The 23429-nt window shown below is 45.9% G+C and overlaps 1 protein-coding gene across 1 annotated transcript in view; it reads left to right on the top strand.

The window, feature by feature from the left end:
• Positions 1 to 23429, top strand: part of Ptprm (protein tyrosine phosphatase receptor type M) — a 680548-nt gene that overhangs the window by 601772 nt on the left and 55347 nt on the right. Inside the window, exons 20-22 of the mRNA XM_051154461.1 lie at positions 438 to 514; positions 2714 to 2750; positions 19324 to 19421. Of these exons, the coding sequence (XP_051010418.1) occupies positions 438 to 514; positions 2714 to 2750; positions 19324 to 19421 (212 nt within the window). The remainder of the gene's footprint in view (positions 1 to 437; positions 515 to 2713; positions 2751 to 19323; positions 19422 to 23429) is intronic.

Genomic DNA, 23429 nt, shown 5'->3' with positions numbered 1-23429 from the left:
CATTATTTTAAAAAATAATAATAATTTTAAAAATACAGATCTATAGCTTCCAACCTTAATCACAGTATAGTAAGTTTAGGAGTGCAGTATTTATTATCTTGTGTTAACGGACTTTCCATTACTTTGACAAAATACTTGAAATAAGCAAACTTTAAAAGAGGAAATGTTCACCTGGGCTCACATTCTCAGAGTTCCAGCTTGTTTTTAGAGTGCTTTATTGCTTTGCCCATGTGGTAAGGCAAATCACCTTGGGAAGAAGTACATAGGGGAGCATGCTTCCCACTTGGAAGCTTCAAAGGATGCCGAATTCCGAATGCAGCAGTCTTTAAAGCAGATCCCTGTGTGGGGAGGTTGCCTGTGTGCAGCCCAGGAGTGCTGAGGCTGAGGGCGGCCTCGGGGCGGCCTTCATTAACGGCTTTTCCTGTCTTCTCTTGCAGACGATCACTCTCGGGTCCGGCTGCAGATGCTGGAAGGGGACAACAATTCCGACTACATCAACGGCAACTACATCGATGTACGTACCTTAAAACTGTCAATAAACCCACACATTCTAACACACATACTGTACACCAGATCTGTTGCACAGTTGGTAGGCGTGTGCCAGTGGCCATCCACAAGCAAGCAAGCGTCAGTGTTCCCCACATTTCACAGAATGTGGTCACTGCCATCTCAAGTCAGCCTAGTTGGAGGGGTGGGGGGAGATAAACATTTCATTTCCTTTCTATACCCTCTTTGCCTACCCATGCTTATGTGGACCAAGAAAATGTTTTACTTTTTTGTCAACAACTTAAAAAGATGTTTGCATATTAATGGGACAAAAACCTCTAATTGCTAACGTGAAGATTTGCTGGCTCTTGTCATCGGCTGTACTTTTAAGTTGCCTTCAAAGTCATCTGCAGCTGTACACCAGGAGGACTTCCAAGGCAAGCAAGGCGTGTCATTAAAAATGCAAGCTGTTTAATTATTGAAGATGGCTGCCTTGTTCATCCTGCGCCGTGTTAACTTAATATCTTACATTAGGATAAATTCTTTAAGAGACAGCTTGTTTTCAGTTGAAAGAACGAATGAAGTCAGAAGTAGAAAATCCAGGGTGCCCCGCAAGGCTCACGCCTCCATGAACAGGTTCAGCTTCCGTGTCATTCTCATGTGCTATTCTGGGCTAGGTTTTCAGTCCACTAGCACTTCTGGGGACCAATATTACCCATATGCGTGTTAAGCATATTTCATACCCAGGTCCCAAAACCTCCAAAATCTAAACTTTTCCAGTGCTGACACAATGCCACAGGACTGGAAACTCCATCTCATGTGTGAAGCTGCAGTCAAAGCCCAGTGCACAGCCTAATGTCAGCCATGTAAAGGGCTCTCTCCGCACCTTCAGCCATAACACACCAACTTTGTTTCACGGAGAGTTAAATTATTATACAGGCCGCCTTCAGGCTGTGTGTTTAAGGTATACATGAAACACAAATGAGTCGTGTGTTTCGATTCCATTCCTAAAGTCTCTCAATATATTCTCCCTCACATCCATCATTTATCAAGAAAACGCCCTGAGACTTGCCTACAAGCCCAACTTCAGAAGCATTTTTTTCCCATTGAGATTCCACTTCTCAGATATGTCTAGGTTTGATTCAAGTTGACAAACCAACCAGCCCAGGATTTTAAGGGGGTGCTCAGCTGATGTGTGACACAGATGAGGACTGAAAAATGACCAAGGTGGTTAGTAACACGGGCCATTTTGAGACAGCATGTGCTCTTCCTGTCTCCTGGACACCTCCTAAGGTATTAGATTTGCAGAATAAGGAAGTCAATGTACTTTCCCTTGTGGCATTCAACAGCTAACCAATGAGTAACTTTCTAAAGTACATAATTCTGTGTACTATTGGTCACAATTGTGTCTTCTGAGATGGGAGGCAAGTCAGTTGTATAACAGAGTTGCCACCGTTCTTATTCATTGCTGTTGACTCAAGAGCAAAAATAATCTGACAGCCAGTCATTTGTGTCTGAGAAATGTGTATTTTCTCTCTAAATTTATTTTTTTTCTGTTTTCCAGTTATCTTTGGGAGGCATATTAGGGTAATCTCCAGGGACAAAAATGCATTAAGGTCCACAATGATGCAGTATATTACTGGATGTAATTTTCTCTGAATTGACTTTTATCTTTCCCAGATACCTCTCCTGTAATATCTTTGCCTCCTGCTTTCTTTGGCCCCAGTTTAATATTTCCTGCTTCCTATACAGTCATGATTAAAAGAAGGGGTCTTATATAATCCCTCATGAGCAGAGTTTGAGGGGTTCTGAGTGTCGCTATTGATGAAACTGTCTATATTGATATAACAGAGTATGTGTTAAGTCCTTGGCATGTTGCCAGAGACATCCCAAATACAAACAAGATTCTATTGCACATTTCCAACCACTCATACCTTAATCAGAGGCTTGGCCATTTTAGTACAGAGAATCTACCGCTCACCTGTCATCTCACAGCCAGTGTATAAATGAAGTCCCTTGTAGTTCCTGCACACCATCCAGAAGACTGTATTTGATGCACCTTCACTTTCTAAGACAAACTCAATGATCCTGTGTCCAGCAATTGGGCCCTCGAGTGATGCAGAGGATGGCGTTTGGATGCACAGTCATTTCCACAGACTCAGCATGTGACGCCTGTGCTACCTGCTGAGCTTACATTTATCAACTCTTCTTTCTCGTTTGTTTTTAGGGCTATCATCGACCCAACCATTATATTGCAACCCAAGGTAAGTTTATTTCAGATCTCATACCTGCATTTCATTGTTTGCTGGTCTCAATCACATCATGAAAATATTTTACATGCAATGTGCCCTTGTTTTCCCAGCAGAGGTTCTGGTGTGGAGTCACTTATTCAGAACTTCATGTTGAGATGATTAAAGAGATGGGTTCCCCCATGCTTTCGTGGATGGGATAAACGTCATATAACTAAATCTCTTTGGAATTTTCAAGATTCCTATGACTCTATACACTGTCCTTTCTAGCTCTTCTCTATTGAATGACACCTCAGTGCCCGGTGGCTTCCTCTGCACCCTTCAGACTGCCAGCTGCTAGGGAGCAGAAGCACCCAGGGGTAGCTAAGAACCAGCAAGAGGAGGCCTGACCTGCATGAAGAAGGGCACGCCCAGGGCACTGTGGCCAGACTCAAAAGCCGTGCCTCAGTGCAGAGTGGGCTGCCTAGCTGCCTCCACACTGGTAGCACGTGTGTCTCTGCTGGTGGGGAAGATACATTGAGACCAGGATGCTGAGATACCCAGCCAGATTCTCTTTTCTAATGTGTGCCACAAGCATCTCTAAATAGTGACCTCAGATGGCCAGAAGTAAAGAAAGCTAACTGTCTAGTCATTGGGGTGAGTAACTGGCGTATACTCATGGACCAACCACCCTCATTTTAAAAAGCCTCACATACCACTTCATTCTAAGAAGCCAGCAAAACAGGCAGCTAGGACTAGTGATAGATGCACGTCTTAAATCCCTCGTTACTCCATGTTCTGCCAGGGTTTGGCATTGAATAATTTTTTTTTTTTTTAAGTTTACGCAAAGCCATCAAACTGCATGCCCAGCCTCATGCCCTTACAACCTGTTTTATTCCCAAGAGGTTAGAATATAGATCTTCACCAGGTTTCTCACTACACAGCACATGGCATGAGCGTGTGCACTGAGTCCTCTCTCCCCTCGTTACTGCCCAGACCCGTCAGTATTGATTTTCCCCACCAGTGTCAGTCAGACTTTGACTTTAATGATAATGGTAGCTTTTCCAAAGACTGAAAGGATTGAATTCAAACTAGACCTTTCGGTTTTTCAGTATGTTATTCCTGCCCGGCCTGTTGATTTCGTTTCTGCCCAGAAGTCAACAGATGGATGGACCAGTATGAACACGGATACATCTGAATGATGCAGTCACACGGTTGTAACGTGAAAGACTGATGCCTCAGCAAGTCGGAGGACCATAGGACAGGAAGTAGTTAGGACAGGAAGTAGTTAGGACAGGAAGTAGTTAGGACAGGAAGTAGTTAGGACAGGAAGTAGCATCTGTACCTGCCTGCCTAGAACAGAAGATAGAAGGGATTTCAAACACCTGGCTCTCAGCAAGGGGCAGGGGAGTTTGCCAGTAGCTAGGGTAGCTCAGAACCGATCACTATTATAGTGCAGCTCACGGAGTGGGCAGCGGGCGGGATGGAGCACATTAGGAGCATCCCTCACCATGCTTGGGAGAGCACCTGCTAGTTCCCTGATGGGCAGCCCAGGGAACCTCCACAGAAGAGACTTTACTGTTTAGCTGCATTTTAAAAACTTACTTTAGGAGAATCCGAAAGAAAGAGTGTGTGAGGAAGTCTCAAACTGTGCATGAGTTTCTGGTATAGTGAGGGTGGTTTGTGAGCACTGTCCTGCCTCCTGCCTTCTCATCACCCTCTTCCTCTCCTTCTCCATCTTTTTCTCCATCTCCCTCTCCATCTCCCTCTCCTTCTCCCTCTCCCTCCCTCATTGTTTTCATTTTCATTGTTACATCTATATTTCTGTCTTTTTTTTAACGTGGTTCTTTTTTAATTGCCACATAATTGTGTACACTTACAGGCTGTAGCATGACATTTTAATTACATGTTTGTAATGTGTGACGAGCAGGTCAGGATATTTTCCATTTGCGGTGGGAGCATTTTAAACCCTTACCAGCCAGGTTAGTTGTTGTCATCGTGTCATTCTGCATGTGGAAGCTATTCTCTCAGAGTTGACACTGAAGCTCAGTGGCAGGGCACTTGCCTAGGTGTACAGGGGCCTGAATGTTGTCCCCACGCCAGCAGTTGGCCCTCCTGTCCAGCTGCGCACTGTACCTCCTCGCTCCAAACTCACCCTTTGTGGGTGCACTCAAGGCCTCCCTATAGGAAGGGGGCTTGACACCCCCAGGCCTGCACTCCATGCTCACCCTTCAAAGCCCCAGAGTTAAGTGAGTGTGGGATCCAGCGCCTCCCTGCAAGCCAATGCTTCTCACTATAACACTACTTAGAAAGCAAGTTTTCTACAATATAATCTCATAATTAATGTCTCTTAATGAAAATTGCCTTAAGCACCAACATTTTTACCATTATAAGTTTAAGAAACTATTATTAAATTGAAGTGAAATGAACTTCAAGCTGAAAGGCTCTAGAGTTCTAATCGTTCATATTATGTGCCATGGTCATTTGGGGTCTGGGCTTTTGTTGTCGGTTTGGTTTTGGGGGGGGGTTCTCTTCCTTTTGTGATACTGTTTTACATTTGTTTCCCCAATGTTTATGGCTACCAATTTTCCCAAAATTTAAGTATTTATATTACAAAAAGACTCAATGATAAGAAAGTAGATGAAGAGGTCCCAAGATTGGCATGTATTTCTTTAAAATAAGCTGCTTTGGAGATGCACACCGTAGTCAAAAGGTCTGGATTCAAATCGTGTGCTGTCACAGAAGTTGTCTGACCCTCCTGAACTTATTCAGGTGGAAATAGTGTTTAGCAACTGGCCGTCAGCATAGCGTCCTCTATGCAGTCACATTGTGCAGTCATGTTCCGCACTCCTGTACCTACCTCAGCAGTTTGTTACCATGAGTATTTGGGGGGAGGGGAAGGAGGTATCAATAATGTCCACAGATTATAGATGAGGACGCCAAGCCCAGGAGACAGAACAGGCCCTGAACACCTGGCCCTCACACGGTGAGGGTTAAATTCATCCATGCAGATGGCATGTACCTTAGAGCCGCTGGTTACTCCTAAGAGAGCACCGCTTTCTGGTTTGGAAACGGGATGTCCTGGCATCTAGACACTAACAGACACCACACAGACATGAAATCACTGTCCTCGACAGTGCACCAAATTCACACAGAGTATCCTTCACTAACCAGGAAATAAAAATGTAGCCATCGTTAGTAAAGTCTTAGAGACCTGAAGTTCACTTCCTCCCACGTGGAGAAACCTGAACTCAGGATGTTTTTAGGAAGCCTTGGCACAGTCCTCAGAGACCATTGCCTTAGGACAGACACTGTGTCTGCTGCGCTTGGCCTTCTCTCCTTCCCCTCTGCCCTCGCCTCAGAGGCTTTGATGCTGGCCGTAGAGAGCACACAGGCAGATCTAGAAAAGTAACAGGGGGTAACAATACCTGTGTCCGTCAGGCAGCTCTGGGAACTGCCCGGCAGGAACACGCTATGCCTGCAGCCCAGATCAAGAGGAAAGGCGGGGACCAAAGGTTCTCGGAACCAGGATAATAGAAGTGGCTGGGCTTATTCACTGAGTCAGTAATTAGTACCCGCCCCCTGCCCTCCCCCCACCCCCCACCCCCCCACCCTCCCCCCACCCCCCACTCCCCCGCAGCACCTGGTCAATGGCCCCGCCCCATGCGGTCACTAAGTAGAACTACAAGAATGGGTGAGCACTCAGGCGCACAGAGGAATGCACCAGAAGCCACCCTCCAACAACATGACGATTCAGTTAGGTGGAAAGAAGTCACCTTGGTCCCACAAGGCCTCTGCCTGGGCAATACATAATTGTCATATCTCCAGTGTCCGTCCCTTTCCTCAGGTAAAGGAAAGAAATAGCCCATCATTGACTGAGTACTGCACCTGTTTGCACATGCATCCTCTCCCCAGCCCTCCCCACCCCACCTCCACGCCCGCAGTGTGTCATTTTGAATTAGTTTCGATTGTCAGCCTTTCTCCATAATTTAAAGGGAGAAACCTGGAGATTTGGGGCTCCAGAAAGGTGCATCTGGTGGCAGACATCAGTGTGAACACAATAGAAATTCAAGTGAAGGGTTCTGGAGGGGCCAGACATCTCAGAGCCTCAGCCGCCCGCAGCACTGGAAACCCCTCGGGTGAATCTGGCTTTCTTGTGCATTTCTTGCGTGCGCTCTCTGTGCTCCAGGAAGATGACTTGGTTTATACATTCCCAGTTCAGAACCCATCCCAGCCCCTCTGCAGAGCTGCAAGGAGCTCTTCCTTCTGTCTGTGCCAGCCACTCTTGAAGCTGAGAGAGTTCTCGGGCCTCCAGTCCCCACGGCACACAGTCTATAAGAAACATTTGTTCCCACATCCTGGCCTCCAGATGGAGATGACCACTTGAAATTATTTCCCAATAGAGTTGAAGGGACTGTTTTATTTCATCAGAACTTCAGCCTTCAGCACACAGCTTTTGTTTCTTTGCTGTCCCCTCTCCCCACCACCTCCCCTCCCCCCTCCCCTCCTCCCCACCCTCCCATCCCCCTTCTCCACCCCTCCTCCAGTGTGCTCCATCTTCACCCCTGATGTCTCTGTGACCATTGCTCTTTTTTTTCTGGCTGAGTGGTTCCTGCACTGTCAGCCAGTTGCAGGTCTTGTCATGGGTTCATTTGCTATGTCTTGTTTGAGACTTGTTTAAACCACGACCTAGTGAAGTGGGGTGCTCTTCAACTCCCAACATTGAAAAAGAAAAATTGGTGTGATTTCTGCCCAAACAGTGATGTCCAAACAAAGGATTCCAGCCCCATCAGAGGGAGGCGTGCTGTGCTGTAAACTTGTCTGTGACTTCCTTAGAATGAACAGTTGCAGTGATGGTTTATCCAGAAGATTCCTTTTAAGACCTTTACCTTATGTCCAAAGTTATTGGCCTAATTGACCAATGGTCTGATTCATTGGCATCTCCCAGGCCGAGAACAGTTACGGATATGTTAGACTAAAAAGGAAGGCAGTAAATAGAGGGATGACATGCCAGGCAACTACGTTCTTACAGAAATAATGGAGTTTACTTCATACAGGATAATGTAAAGACAGTTGATAATCATGCCTAAATGTTCTTTATTTGTTTGTAATTTTTAATTTTCTTTGTACTTTATTTTGATGGTTATGGAAAGTAGTGTTTCAATCTACATATCCATTGTAGAGTAATCCTACCAAGGTAATAGTCTGCCCATCATCCCAGATGTTTTTTTGTGGGAAAGACATTAAAGATCTTATCCTATAGCTAATTAGAACGCACAATCCATGTTCATTAGAGCATCACTCATAATGGCCAAGAAAAGAAATCAATGAATGAATGGGTTTTTTAAATAATGTGTGTGTGCATGCATGTGAGTGTGTGTGTGTGTGTGTACGTGTGTGTGTGTGTGTATATGTGTTTATATAATGTATGGAGTCAGCCAGGCATATGAAGATGAGTATTACATGACCTCTCTTACACACTGAATCTGAAACCATCATACCAAAGACTTTTTAAATCTTTAAGAGGAACTTAGCTGTATACCTCATTTAAACTTAAAAAACAAATGTACAGCATTTTAGACTTGGAAAAAACATTTAATCTCCCAGCCTAGCCTCATTGATTTTTAGGGACTTTTAGTAGAAAGAGTCGGAACTTGAGAAAGCAATGTATTTAAGTGACCTTTGTCCCTACACGTGGACCTGAATCACGTGTGTAGAAGTAGCTGCCAACTGCGTGAACTAACATCTGTAATGCAGAAAAATGTGTGCAGTGCTCAGCTGAGAAAAAAACTCAGTGCCGTGCAGCAGACTCGCTCTCCTAGGGGACCTTTTGTTCATCGGGGGATTGAATACATAGACCCTTGAGGTCGCCTTTTTTTTCCCAGGTCAGCCCTTTCAAAGGGAAGAGTTACAATGTAACTGTCATGTATGCTCCCTTATGCCAGCTTTCTCAGGCCTCAGGACCATAGGCCCGTGCAGAGCTAAGCCATTCCTGTAAAAGGCCAGGCCATCCGAAGCTCAATGATGAACTTGGTGCCTCTACCAAAGACTGGGTTCAGCACAGGGCCACAAAGTCAGCAGGGACCTCAGCATGGCCACGTGGAGTCTACCTTCGGATTGTAGTAGCATGGTGACGTTGCACAGCCCTGTACTTGCTTAGTTGGTCTGCCCCATTTGTGGGTTTAAAAAAAAAGGAGGGGAGTGCCACCTTCAGTTTCTTCCATCTCTTGGCTTCTGTCTAAAATTCCCTGCTAGAAATTTCCTGACGCTGGGCTCTGCGCTGCCACAGAGCACTTCAGAGTGCCTGCCCTTAGCTATGTCTAGGGAGCCAATTTATGGCTATTTTATTCATTTATTAGGTTGATTCTCCTTTTTTGTTAAATAAAGGAGGGTCCCACTTGTGTACTGAGGAAAGCTTAATTAAAGAGGACGGAGACTACTGACAGCCTCAGCTCCTCTGGCAGCAGCCCCAGAAATGTGCAGATGCAGGTTTCCCCTCCACTGTTCTCTGTCGCAGCAGGCAGCCAGGTCCTCTGGGTTGCCCAGCCACTCCACTCTGAGAACGTCTGCTCTTCTTTTTCTCTCCTCGATTGCTCCCCTCTGAGCGGCCTGCACAAGTACCTGGACTCTGAGACTTCTCTTTAGAGACTGATGACTGCTCCGGGCCCCAGCCAGCGCTAGGCTCTCGGGTTGTGGGACTTAAGCATTCTGACCTTTGCCTCCTCCCAGATACCCCTGCAAATGGCATGCAACCTGTACCAGGGACCAGGGACCTAATGTCCCAGCAGAAGCAATGAGTGGCTCTGTCTTGTGGACGGGTTGCTGCTACCCACCGCCCACCACACCTTTGATTCTTTCCTGTGCTACAATTGCTCATCAGGGGTCCTAATCTGCACCTGCTGCCCTCAGACATGCTTTGTCTGCCTTTATCAAGCCACTGTCCGCATCAAGCACTGCAGGAGCCTCTGCGTTCCCAGTCACAGGGTTGCCACTGCCAACCACGGCTGTGGAGGCATGCCTCTGGAGCAATGCTGAGGGTAGTCCATAGCGAGCACATCCAAACAATGATCTCTGTGCATGGGGTTCCCAGAAATGCTCTGAGACAAGTGAGCAGCTCTCCATCACTGATTTCACTCGTAACCATACTTTGCTTATACAATGAGATCTTTGAATGTTGGCCCTACATCCCTTCTGAACGGCCGCATGCTTTGCGTCAGGAACCGCTCCGAGATACCCTTCATGCCGAGAAGTCTTAAATGAAAGTGGTTACTTACAGTGTCAACCGTAGAGTTAGTGAGTATGGCAGCGGCCTCACAATCAACATTAGCTACCACGCTACCCACCCTTATGATGCTGCCAGTCCCAAACCCACGTCTCTCAGGGGCAGAGATAACTGAGGCTTTGTCCCCCACACAGTGTGTACGCACAGTACCCTCACATGGCAGCATCAAAGTGGCACATCTTGCACTGTCAGGTCAGTGTTTCCTTCCAGAAAGTTGTCCCAAAGAGAACCACCTGTGTGTCACCCAGAGCCTACACTCCCTTCGAAGTCCAATGATTGTGATTGTCATCACTGTGAACTTTGGAGTTAAATAGACAATTAACTTCATCACAAACTGGAAGCAGAATTTTTTTTCAAGGTAAAAAGGTGAAAAATAAGTTTGAAATTTTACTCGTGCCCACACCCTCACACACAAGCACACACTCAGTATGCACAAACAAATAAAACTAAGGGCATCCTCTATGCGCCCTCACACACACCAAAATCATGAGACGCTTAGACTTCAAAGTTACTGTTTCATTTTCTCGTATAAAGACGTTGGGGTTCCAGGTAGACAAAGGAACTCAATTTATTCTTAAATTGTTCTTCGGCTGTTTTATTTGTTTTTCTGGGACTTAAGATATAGTTAATAATATTATGGAAATGAATGAACTTTATTCAAGTAAGAATAAATTCAGGGCTGGAGAGATGGCAGGGCCTTGAAGAAATGGCTCAGTGGTTAAGAGCACACTGCCTATTCTTCCAAAGGAACTGGGTTCAATTCCCAGCACCCACATGGCAGCTCACAACTGTCTGTAACTCCAAGATCAGACACCCCCACACCAAAGCACATAAATTAAAATTAAACGAAATGTTACAAAAAGATAAATGCAAGAAAAACAAAAGCCTGAAAGTGCATAAAGCAAGAAAGAAGAAAAATCATAATGATGGATAGTTACAATGGATAAACTTTTTTTTCTAATACAGAGTTTCTCTTTGTAGCCTTGACTGTCCTGGACTCACTTTGTGGACCAGACTGGCCTCGAACTCAGCAATCCGCCTGCTTCTGCCTCCCGAGTGCTGGAATTAAAGGTGTGCACCACCACCGCCCAGCCAGAGGGATAAACTTATTGAAACTAATGTTATAGGATAGTAATTTTTTAAAGGGAGGAAGTAGAGACTAGAATTAATGTATCTTAGGAAGACCGAGGCCATCAATTGAGTGTATCTTTATTAAGAGAAATAGAGAGCTGGAGAGATGGCTCAGTGGGTTGAGTGCTGGCCTTGCACGCATGCGGAAGTGAATTCTGACCCCAAAACTCACATAGGAAGGCAGGCAAGGAGCCATGTGCCTGCAGTCCCAGCCGCAGTGATGGGGGAGGCAGACACCTTAGTAGCCTCTGGGCCAGTGAGGCTGAGAGGCCTTGTCTCAGACAAAAGGTAGAAGGCGCCTGAGGACACCTGAGGTTGTCCTCTGACCTCCACATACGTGTCACGTCCACAGGCATCCACAGACCCACACACAAATGTATGTCCATACATACATGCCAGAAAGACAGATATGTGCTGTACAGTTTTTCAGACATTTGTATTTTAAAGTGTTTCCTAATTATTTTAATTGAAAAATGAAGGGAACAAAAAATGAGTTATTAGCCTAAATAAGAGTTGAAGAGTTGAAATTGAAGTCATAGACAGAAGTTTCTGAGGATACGTATGCATGTATGTATGCGTGTATGCATGTATGTACGTACGTGTGTGTGTCTTATAAACTCATAGCTTACTCCTAGTTAAAGCCAACTTAGCCTGTCACTATTGAATCAGTTTCATGTTACACCCAGAAACAAATAATCCTTGAAACAAGTAAGAAAAAGCGTGAATCCTTTCCTTTCACATCTCAGCCTGAAAGGAGGGGTGTGGGTGAAATGGACACTTCAGCGTGTGGCCAGTGTGCTGTTGAGGGAAATGTTGGATGGTAGAGCAGGAAGGAAACATGGGCCAAGATTCAGGTACGGGAGTAACAGAGCGAGTCCCTGTAGAAGTACAGCTTTGCCCCTGCTAGTCAAAGTAAGCCGTGTGGTAGGAACACCTCCTGTCTTCCACCAGGAAAGCAGGGCTCAGCCATTGTGTGGCAACCATGGGAATTTATAAAGTGAGAGCACTAAGTCACAACTCCTGACACTACTAAAAAGGCATCTTTTATTATAGCTTTGGTGCCAAGTTCCCCTCTCTTCCACTCACCAGTGAAAATCCCAGGCACTGGTGAACAGACCTAGCCCCGTAATTCTAGACACGAAGGAGGTTTTTTAGGCTGTGCTTAGAAGTCAGTAGTTTGTCATAAAGCCATGGCCATTTCCAGACTCTGGTTAAATGAAACACTCCCCAGTTTCCCCAACCATAGGATAACTGCACATTTGCCTCTCTCGCTTGATAGTGGATTTCTCTTGTTTCTTTGAAACAGTCATTTTCTCACAAAAGCCTTCACGTTTGGAACATGAGCAAATCATACCTCACGTAACTAGCTTCTCAGTTCTTCTTTTTCTTTTCCGAAGCCAGAACCAAAGATTATTCATAAAATTCTATATTTTGCCATAAGTAGCCTCAGGGGAGAGCAAACGCACCTATCAAATAAGTGATGTTAAGGGTTATTAATGCAGAAGCCAGCCATGTTCCACGTCAGCACCATCACACCAGTCCACATTTTACCTTTCACATCTGACTTCTGCAAAAATGAAAAGCTACTAAATATGAAGTTATGCGTCTAAGTGTTATGGCAGTATCGTGCTGGAAAATCACATAAAGTTTTGTAATAAAAACTTACTCCGAAGCCACCGAAGGGACGTCTAATTCTCTGACGGTTGAGTACCCGACTATATAATACCTATTTTAGTTTATTGCGAGAGTACCAGTGACGGATCAAAACTCTAGGGCCGCTTTTGTGTGTGCAGCAGGAGCTTTATAATTAACACATAAACGCCAGGCTTGCCTCTCTGCACATCCGTTTTCTGTTTCTGGTGGAATGAGCCTGAGGCCAGAGGACCCACCAAAGCCTAGCATGGGCCAGTGTCAGCCACACACCCTGGATTACCCATAGGTATGTCATCTCAGGGTCCCTCCCCTTCCCGCTGTCCTTGCAGCACCTCTGTGACCCCTGATCCACTCCATCAGCGGTCCAGCCCAGCATTTCAATAGTTGTGCACATACAAGGCCCTGATACTGGACTGTCCCTACGTAGGTGTGTTCACCCATTCAGAGGGTCTTAGTGCCTCACAGTGTGTTTCAAGCTCCACCCCTGTCTATTGTTCTAGATAATACTTTCTATTTTTTAATTATTTGTTTGAGAGAGAGAAAGAGAGATGGCCTGCGGAGGCTGGAAGACAAGTTTTTTGGAAGTCTGTTCTCTGATTGTTCAGGCAGGTCTCTCTTGCTATCGTCCTCTGCTTCCTTCTCCAGGCTAGCTGCCTCTCCAGCAAGCTTCTGGCCCGTTCTGCTGTCTCCATGTCCCTTTCTCTTCTAGGAGTGCTGGGGTTACAGATGCGCATCACAACATCCAGCCTTTTGCATGGTTCTGAGGCCTGAACTCAGGTTGCCAGGCTCCTCCCGGGCGGCGAGCACTTTTACACACCCAGCCAGTTCCCCGGTTACTAACCTTGTCTCACGTATGTGAGTTTATCAGTTGTAGGCAGGTCATATTATATATCTCCCCACGTAAAATGAGAATGCATGTAACTAAAATGAGTACTTTTGATATGTATTAAGTCTATCTTAACTGTCTTACACAGATTGAAACAAACCAAATCTCTAAATCTGACAGAAAACACATGAAACCCTACCCCTGGATTTAATGCGAGAAAATGAGGTGGATTGTAAGACATTCTGCTTCCATTTAAAAGCTAACCCTTGCAGCCTCTGCCACCTCACCTCACTAGTGCTGAACTCAGGCCTCCCACCGTGAACCAAAACGCTAAGTTTGACCCTCACAGCAAGGTCTCTGAGAAGGCAGGCCACCCTGCAGTCCTAGGGTCAATAATCCAGCTGCATCTTTTTTCACTCCTGCAGTTTTTACTCCTGGGCAATGCCCACAGCCGCACTGAGATGAGCAGAGGTCTTGTTTAGTGCAATTATGCATGCAGGCTTCTCAAAGAGGTGGCTTCCTGCAGGGTGCACACTGACATTAAGCACCCGGGGAAAATACTGGAGAAGCCATTCCTGCTGCCTTTGGAAGGTCTGTCTTCGGGGCTCTGCGCATCTATCACAGTCGGAGATTGTTCCGGAACATGGGCTTGCTGTGAGGGGGCATGTGCCTGGAATTCTGTCTACCTTAGACAATGACTGGCCTCTGGAAAGTGGGGGAGGCGCTTGTACTGTTCATCCTTGCCTCCCTGGAACCCCAGACATTCTATCTGATCTTCCAAAGCCGGGCTGAGGCTGGGCTGATGCTGCGGGGGCCACTTCATAGACTGTTCACAGAGGAAAACTACAAAGAAACCACACTGTCCCCGTGAGGGGCCATTGGTTGTTGTGTCAGTGAAGGGCTCTGAGCAATGGCCCAGGGAAGAATTGACTTCTGGCCTAATAAGGTGAAACAGGTGTGAAAGGTGGGCTCCAAGTGCCAGGGAATGGTCGTCATCCCCAGAAGGTCTGGCGGGGAGAATGGGTTTGGAATTGTGATCTGTGTCCATTAGGAACTAACAAGCTGGAGACTAGCAGGATCGGGTTTGTTAGTTTTCATGGTGGACAGGATGGGGAGACCGGAAGGCATACAGAGGGCGGGTGGGGGAGGGGGAGGGGCAGGAATGTGGGCGGGTGCATAAGCCACTATGATATTTTAGGTGTAGAGGCTGCTTCCACAAGAAGGAGGGAGGTGACAGTGAAGGGGGAGAGACAGGAAGTCTTTACTCTGGGAAAACTCTGGGCGGCTCTGAAGAGCTAAGGGCCGGCAAAGAACCTCCCCTATCCCCTACCCCCTCCACCCATCCCTCACCCCCACCCCCACCCCTCCCCACCCTGAGCCTGCTGATGCTTATGAAGGTGATGTTATCCCATATCAGTAGGATGCCAACAAACATGGTAAAGAAGAAAACTGACCTGATGTAAAACCGCTTTTCAAAGGGCTTTTCTGTGTGGGCAACACAGGTTTTTCCACTGTCTTCCTCTTGTGACTGACTGTTGGGTACACACCTGCCTACTTGAAGCTTGCTATGTCTTCTCTGCGAGGCCCTGGACCCTCCATGCTACCCTCCAGCCTCTCAATTCTAGCACTTGACTGGCTGGACCAGAGGGTTGGTGAGCTGGAAGCCAGCTGTTCTAACCCTCACCTGTCTTGGGAAGGAAGAAGAGAGGGAAGGGAAGACAACGTCCCTCAGCTTCATGGCTCACTAGCTGTGTGGTCCGGCATGCTTCTCAGAGCTGCCTGTGAGCCAACAGCAAGGGCAGGGACAACAGGACTGATTTCATAGGATGGGAAGATTTAAATGTAACGAGATAGTACACTTAAAGTACTTCAAACAGTGCCTGAAAAGTAAGACTCCCTCGGAAGATGTTAAGTTTTATTCTGTGTTGGCTGGAGCAGCATTGGTGATTATACCTTGCTTTTTAAAAGCTCAAATAAGCCACTGTGAGTGTTCAGAGGACCTTGACTTCAGTTAACAGAAAAACACGCTGCATAGAAATTCAGATGTGGAAAGAACGTGGCTTAGGTTGCCTACCAGGGTTTGAAAAGACAATGTGTAATATCCTCACCTCCCGTGAACTAGAGAACTCATCTGACACAACAGAGCCCATCCTCGGGTGTGTCTCACTTGGGCTTTTGATTGCATTTCATCTTTCTTCCTGTGTCCTCACTCTTTGTAAGGCTGCGTGGTGGCCAGCGGCCCCTCTGCGCATTTTTCCCTTCTCGGTGTGTCAACCACTGTGAAGGAGATGGAATGCATTACTGGTCTGCTGCTGTTGAAATGTCTAGCCCTTACCTTTCAAATGGCATAGTCCCCACGGGAGGATGGCTGCTGAGCCGCACCTTCTGTCCCGTTGTGTGAACATCTGTAAATATTCTGTCTGCCACAGCAATGCAAGTCCCATGCAAAGCTGCCAGTCCCACCTGTTCAGCCTCTGAGAGAGGCTTGGGAGAGCCCTTTCTTTCCCTGTGGATCAGAGATAAGCCACTTCCGGTGCCCTTGGAGAAATTCCCCATGGCCACTGAGCTATAGGGTAGAGCAGCAGGAACTGCCTCGCGTCTCAGAGCCGCGGGAACCTTGCATACCCAGCACACAGTTGTCACCTCACCGTGTTGGCTCATGATGGCCAGAGGTCACTCAGTGCCTGCCCACCAGGGGCTGCTAAAGTCACATGTAGTTGCTATTGGTTACTGGGGTTTGTTTGCTTTTGTTTTATGTTTGGTTGGTTGGTTATTGTTGTTGTGTTGTTGTTGTTGTGTTGTTGTGTTGTTGTGTTGTTGTTGTTGTAGTTGTTGTTGGCACGTAGCTCTGGGAAATCACTTGTCCAGATGTTGGTTAATAATTTGAATCAGGTTGGCAGGTTGAAAGGGGGAAAAGGGGGAAAAACAAGATTGCAAGTCTTACACTAAAAGCTCCCTTCTTCTATGTGAAAAGGGGTAAGAAAATATGTTTCATCAGCTTATTTTAAAGACCATGACAGTTAGGCATATCAACATTCAAACCCCAAGTGCCCTTTTACTGGCTCCTGTTTTTTTTTGACATCTTTCTTGGTTCATAGAGCCTGTCCACAGGGTTAGACCCATCAGTAGACTCAGCCCTGCTCAGTGGAAAATGACTGGCAAGTCGGAATTGACTTTGCCCGCTCAGGTAATGGGCTGAGCTAAGTTGGGAAAACCTGGAACCAAGATTTGCTTGCAAGTCAGGAGGCCTACACGACAGTTCAATGTCAATGCCCCAGGGCGGCACCTGGGAACTGACTGATAACCACACTGGGTCTGGAATGAGCCCCCTAAATGGTGACCTCCTTTCCAGAACTAGAAGAGGTAAAGACAGTGGGTCCTCAGGCTTCTACCGAGGCTCGCAGAAGTGTACGTTGAGAAGGGGAATCAAAATCAGGACTGACCACTAGTGTTCCTGGTGCACACGCAGCCTCACGCATCCACTCACTTGTCCGGGGCGGGGCCGGGGGGGGGGGGGGACGGTGCTGCTGCATGACAGGCGTTCTGTAAGAGAGCGCACCAAACCCAGATATCAGGTTCCCTCCATAGGCGACTTCAATTAAATAAACCGAGTGTCCGTTGCTGAGAAGAGCTGAACAAGAAAGGGACATGATCACAAATATGCCTGGGAAGCCTCCTGGGGACATAAATAGGAGAGCGGAGGATGCCGGAACCCTTGACTCATCCACTGTGGTCATGGTCATCAGAACTATTTCCCCACGTTTCAGTATGTGGCCCAGGCCTGTGCGCCTTAGGAGGCCACCTTCCCATTCCAGGCCTTTCTTCACACTGGGAAAATTGTTTGCACAGACATAGACTCAATGCAGAATTCCCCTACTGAATAAGTAATAAGCTGTTAAGTACACAAAGAGAGCGAGGGGCGTGGTGATTGATGGAAGCTGATGGTCTCTGTCCCTTCGGTAGCCTGCTGTTAAAGTCGTCGAAACCTCCAGCCTCTGTGGCAGGAGAATGGCGGAGAGGGCTTGCGTAGCTTCCCAGGAGGTAGCCTGTGTGTCCCCATCCCTGAAGGGGTTAGTCACAGAGACGTGGGGCACCTACGGCAGCTGCCTTTGCAGGAAGTATGAGGGTGAGGTGATAGCACGTGTGACAGGGGACAAGGGGATGAAGCTGGACAGATGGAACAAGAAATCTGTATCATGGACAGTGGCCAGTTGGCCCAGAGGAGCAGCATGACTGAGGGCCGTTGGTGTGCTGCTGTTGCTGCATCTAGACACGTGTGTGGAGGTGGACATTGACAATAACAGGTGACTGAGGGAGCCTGTTGGCATGCTGCTGGACATTGACAATAGCAAAGGCATCTTGCTTTCCCTCTGTTGCTTTGTTGTTTATACAATATTTTAATTCCGAAGGACCTCAAAATTGCCTTGAAAGGCCTTAGTGTAGTCATCTAAAGAAAGCAACACTGAAGCTCACAGTACCCAACTAGTATGTCACAAATCTCTCCCTGTGTCTCTGTCTCTGTCTGTCTCTGTATCTCTGTCTCATGTGACACACACACACACACACCTCTCAAATTCCAACACCTACAAATTCAATACTCTGCTGGAAGGTGGCCAAGCACCTGTGTGATTCTCCATAGAAAATGTGCCTTTCCACACATTTCCACACACAAAAAAGCCTTTGAGCTTTTATTTCTCTCATCTCCTTGAATTTTTTCTTGTCTTCTGTGTACTGTCAGTTTTCTAGCCTCGAGTATGCATAAGTTTGAGGTAGAGTTTGTGTATGTTTTTAGGCTCTAGTGGATGGTGCCAGTCTCACATGTGGACAGGCGGCACTACGTGACACAATGAGTTTTTTAAAAAATAAATGAAGAAGATAATTAGGTCATGAAGATGGGAGAGGAGCCCCTTGGGGACCAAGGAGAACTCAGAAGGGTAGGGATCATAAACATATATTATATGCCTGTAAAAAAGAAATAAAGGTTTGGATTAAAAGTGCATTTGAATTTCAGCTTTCTGCACCCGTGATATCAGCACTGGCATTTTGTCACACATATCCCACCACATAGCCCAGCCCTGATCTTTTGCCAAGCTACAGGAAAGCATTCTGAGTGCACAGACCTCAAGGGCTGACGGAGCAGGTGCTTGGCTGCATTCTGCCAGGAGCTCCGTGTTCAGGGGGAAGCGCTACGGCTGCTTCAAACTCCTAACTTCTCTCACTTTAGAAAGTCATGTGGAAAGAGTAAATGGATTAATTTGACTGATGGCACCAAAGAAGAGAAAATATTAGAAACAAGAAAGGCTATCTTTCCTACAGACGCTCAGTTCATGCTCTGCGCCTCTTCCCCGGGATAGCTGCCAATTGTTAGCGGCAAGAGTAATGTTAGCCATTTTTTAAAAATTTCACTCTTGAGTATTATGGAGATAAATAACTAAATGATGGAGAAATCGCTTTCTTTCACGGTAGTAGCTTAAGAGGAGTAAAGAGAACTCAAATGCAGATAATATTGGGAGATGTGAGAACAATTCACGCGTGAATGAAGCATTGGCTACTGCTGTAGGTGAGGTTTTGGGAGTCCTGTGCTACGTGACTACTGTAGAGAGGCACCCAACAATGAGTGGAGGCTGTGAGGGGGGGGGGGGGGGGGAGGAGATTGCTTTGAAGCCCTAGAGTTGATCCGATGAGAAACGAACGACGCCTCTGTTGTGTTGCCGCAGGACCCATGCAGGAGACCATCTATGACTTCTGGAGGATGGTGTGGCACGAGAACACCGCGAGCATCATCATGGTGACCAACCTTGTGGAAGTGGGAAGGGTAAGCTGGACCATCCTCTACAAATGCACTTGGGTCCCTTGCCGGGTTCAGTGATGGAGGGAGGAGCTGTGCTCTCCAAGTATTATGTGTATTCCCCAAAATAACAACTACCAGCTTCTGCGGCTTGCCACACTGCTTTATACCTCTTCAGTGTGTGGCTTTCGCTGTTGCAGTAGCAACAGGCATCACTTGAAAACTGCATCCCTTGTTAGGGAGGTTGATGCTTATCTGCAGCAAGGCAGCCTGGTACTTGTCCTAGAATTGAATTGTTGAAGCAAGAACCTTACAGGAGGAGCGGTTCTTAAGATTCTCAGAAGGTATCGAGAGGTATAAACAGGAAGGTAGCAGACATGACAGTTGTCTCAGAAGAAGATCTCAGCAAGTGGGATATATGCAAAATTCTAGAAAAGATGGCAGACTGGATAACTGACCTTCTACAGACATCTCGAAATTCTAGATAAATTATCCTTATATTTAAAGGTTCATATTCATCATATAAGTATGCCAATACACTTGTTTAAAACATGCAATTTCATATTCAAGAAAATAAAACTACCACAGACCTGAAGTACACCAAGGACTGGAGACTAAAAAGATTGGACATTGCAGTGTGCCCAAAAGCAGGCAGGAGGCCCCTGTGTTCATCTTGGTGAGCGATAGCTTGATGGTCATGGAGGCTAAGAGATATCATCTTGGGGCCCTCGATGTTCATTTAAAAGCCAACCCTATAATGGTAGATGGTCAGATAAATGGCAAACTCAAGGAGGAAGTGGGGAAGGGGGGAAAAGAAAAAAAAACGTGCACCTGCCCTGGGAAAATTACAGGGGGATTGCTTCATCTTCACTTAAGATCCCATGAAAAATGAAGCTCTGCTAAACTCACGGGTCAAGATAACACCTAATGTAAAGTAGACCAGGGTATTCCAGAGAGCCGCCCCTGCATGTCTGCGGTTCCATGGCCATGGGGTCAGTCAACAGAAGGTTCATGCCATCCACCCCCCCAAAACAAGCATCTCTATTCACCACATACAACCTTTCTCGTTATTGTTTCTTAATATAGTGAAACAACTGTTGGCGTAGGGTTTGTACGGTGTTGGATATCACAAGCCAGCTAGAGATGATGGAACTAGTGTCTGTGGGAAGACATTGCCTTGGTTCCGTGTAAACACATTAGCAGTTTACATGAGGAATCCCTGCGGCATCGTAGAAGCAATCCCCGTTGATATTGAGGGAGGAGTGTTTAAACTCACAGGATGCAAGTAAAATAAGAAGTTGCTAGATGTTCTTAATTAAGCAGAAAGGTGAGATACCTCCTTTAAGAACATGGACAAGAGTGAAAAACCAAAGAAAACTAAGAAAAGTAGATAATAAATTTATTAAATTATTGTAATAAAAATCAACAAATATAAACCTAGTTATATGAAATAGACAAATGTTTGGCAACTGATTAGAAATAAAAGGAAGAGAACCAAGGATCACCATTATTAGATAAAAGAAGTGGCTTTATGATAGGAGAATAAACTGAATAATCGTAAATTTGGTAATTTTGTAGAAAAATGTGTTCTCTAAGATCAGTTCCAAAAGAAAATGAAATTCTGACAAAACAATTATTTAAAAACTGAAACATCTCCAAAAGTCAGCCGTGAAAATGTACTGGACTGGAAGGGCTTATTAGTACTCAATATTCAAATTTTGTAATATTGAATTTTATAAATTACAAAGCACAAATACCCTTTATGTTTTATGAAATGATTCTAAGGAAATATTGCTTTTTATCTTACTTTATGAAAATAGGACAACTTTGAAATCCATCCCAGACAAAGACCATAATAGGAGAAGAGAAAATTATAGGTGTCACAAATTGATAGGGAGAGATAAGTGGACCAATACGTCAAAACAGAGAGCCCAGATGTTGACTGCAGGCCTAAGTAGAAAGATACATAATTAGTGAGCTTTTCAATCAAGCCAGCTGCGACACTTCCTTGCCCATGTGGACCAAAAATAAAAGGATGACTGTCTTCCTCATGGAATACCCCAAATAAGTAAAAGCTGAAGACCTACATATCACAAATATAGCTTTAAAACATGTTAAACAACGCAGGAAAATATTTAAGACTCTATTTTCTTTAAGTGTTTCAAAGACAACAAAATCCCAATACTTTAAGGAAAAGATTGGAGGAACTTTTGAAAATTTAAGCATATTAAGTTTCTGTGTAGCAATATCCAAAGTAATAAGTTGAGGGGAGTGTGTATGGGTCCGTTATGTAAAGCACAACATCTCTCAAACCCGTATTTTCTATACTGAAAGTAGAAAACCCCATCTCTTTCTTTCAATTTTGTCTCCTCTGGGAGCTAGTGGGAGCACAAGTGAGCTGACTTGGCGCCTGGTCCAGCAGGTGCTGGGCACCTGGGCACCCTAGCGGGGACTCTCTTACCATGAGTAAGTGGGATGCAATGGTGTGTGTGCCGCCAGCAGGTCAGGCAGCCATAACAGAATCCCTTGGGCTGGGAGGCATAACCCACAGCTATGTCCTTTCCTGGAGTTCTAGAGGCTGCTGAGTCCACCTCAAGGCTACTAAGATCCAGAAACTGGGAGAGCTTCTCCTGGCTTGCGTGTGGCTGCCTGCTCACTGGGACTTCAGGTAGCATGGTGGATAGAGTGAGTGCTCTGGGCCTTTTCTTACAGGGGCACTGATCTTACTGGATCAGGGCACTGCTCTTTTTAACCTCATTTATCCTTGACCTTCGTTTCTAGATACAGCCATTGTGGGGAATGGGTGGTCAGGTTTCAGCATTTGAATCTGAGGTTGGAAACTACCCAACCCATGACCACCTGCTTTGGGGAGCTCTGGTATAGACTACATACATTTCTCCACATCAGAGAGAGACATTATGAGGACACACAGTAAATGTTAGGTATTAGTTCCAATGTTCTAGTTCCACCCCTCGGACCAACAGTGATACATATACTGACCCTGATTTTCTTGGGTATTACAGGGGTGGCAAACAGCAGCAGAATCCATTCTCCTTTTAAGAGATGATGCAGCTTTGTCCCCTCCATCCTCAGTAACTGACCACAGTGGGTGGCTTCCTCGGCAGTGCCAATGAGCAGCTGAGTGTCCTCTATGGCTGAGCAAAGAATTTTCTTGTGTTCTTCCTAAGGAACAGCACGCTCAAGCTTTTGGACTGACTCTAGCAACACTTGCAGAATGCCCACAGCCCATAGCAAGGCCTTCAGAGGTGGGCCAGGTTCCACGGGCTTTTACAATAGCTACACTCCCCACAAGGAATTAGCTGCCTCAGATTTTAAATATTTACATGAGAACTGACTGTCAAGGGTTTCCTGGAATAAGTAATTTTGGAAAAAAAAACTGATAAGTACAACAGCAAGTTCTATTAGATTTTTAGGAATAATTCTGCATGTGTATTTTTTCTTAGTTGAAATTCTCAAGTGTGCTCTATCCAAACTCAATAGCCTTAAGAAGGGAAGGTCTTTACACACGATAAATTCCTTTGCTTTCGGGAAGCATAGAGATAGTGTGGTCTTTGCTGGGAAGAAGACTGTACTGTTCGTCACTGCAGTAAAGGCAGCCACAGGGGCTGGGGAGGTGGACCAGCAGTTGAGAGCACTGGCTGCTCTTGCAAGGGACCAGAGTTGGAAAACTACTCATAAGACAGCTGCAGTCCCAGGGGACCTGACACCCTCTTCTGGTATCCCTCCAGCACCAGGCACAGACATACACACAGTCAAGACACCCATAAACATTTTTAAAGAATTAGTTTTAATGTGTAAAAGACTTCTGGTACATATTGCAGGAAGTTGGGCATCATTTCAAGTAGTGTGGCTCTGCAAAATTGACAACTGAAAATGCCTTGCTGTGGCCATCACTATTCCTTCTTCCCGTCAGGCCCCTGGACTCGCCCTGTACGTGTGAGGTGGTCACTGTTCGGTTTTATGACAATGGCTTTGGAAACTGCAGGCAATGAGAAGTAGCTGAAGGAGGTGTGG

Source organism: Acomys russatus, chromosome 12 (genome assembly GCF_903995435.1).
Source record: "Acomys russatus chromosome 12, mAcoRus1.1, whole genome shotgun sequence".
NCBI lineage: Eukaryota > Metazoa > Chordata > Mammalia > Rodentia > Muridae > Acomys > Acomys russatus.
The sequence above is the reverse complement of the archived record's forward strand: the minus strand, read 5'-3'. Positions and strand labels throughout refer to the sequence as shown.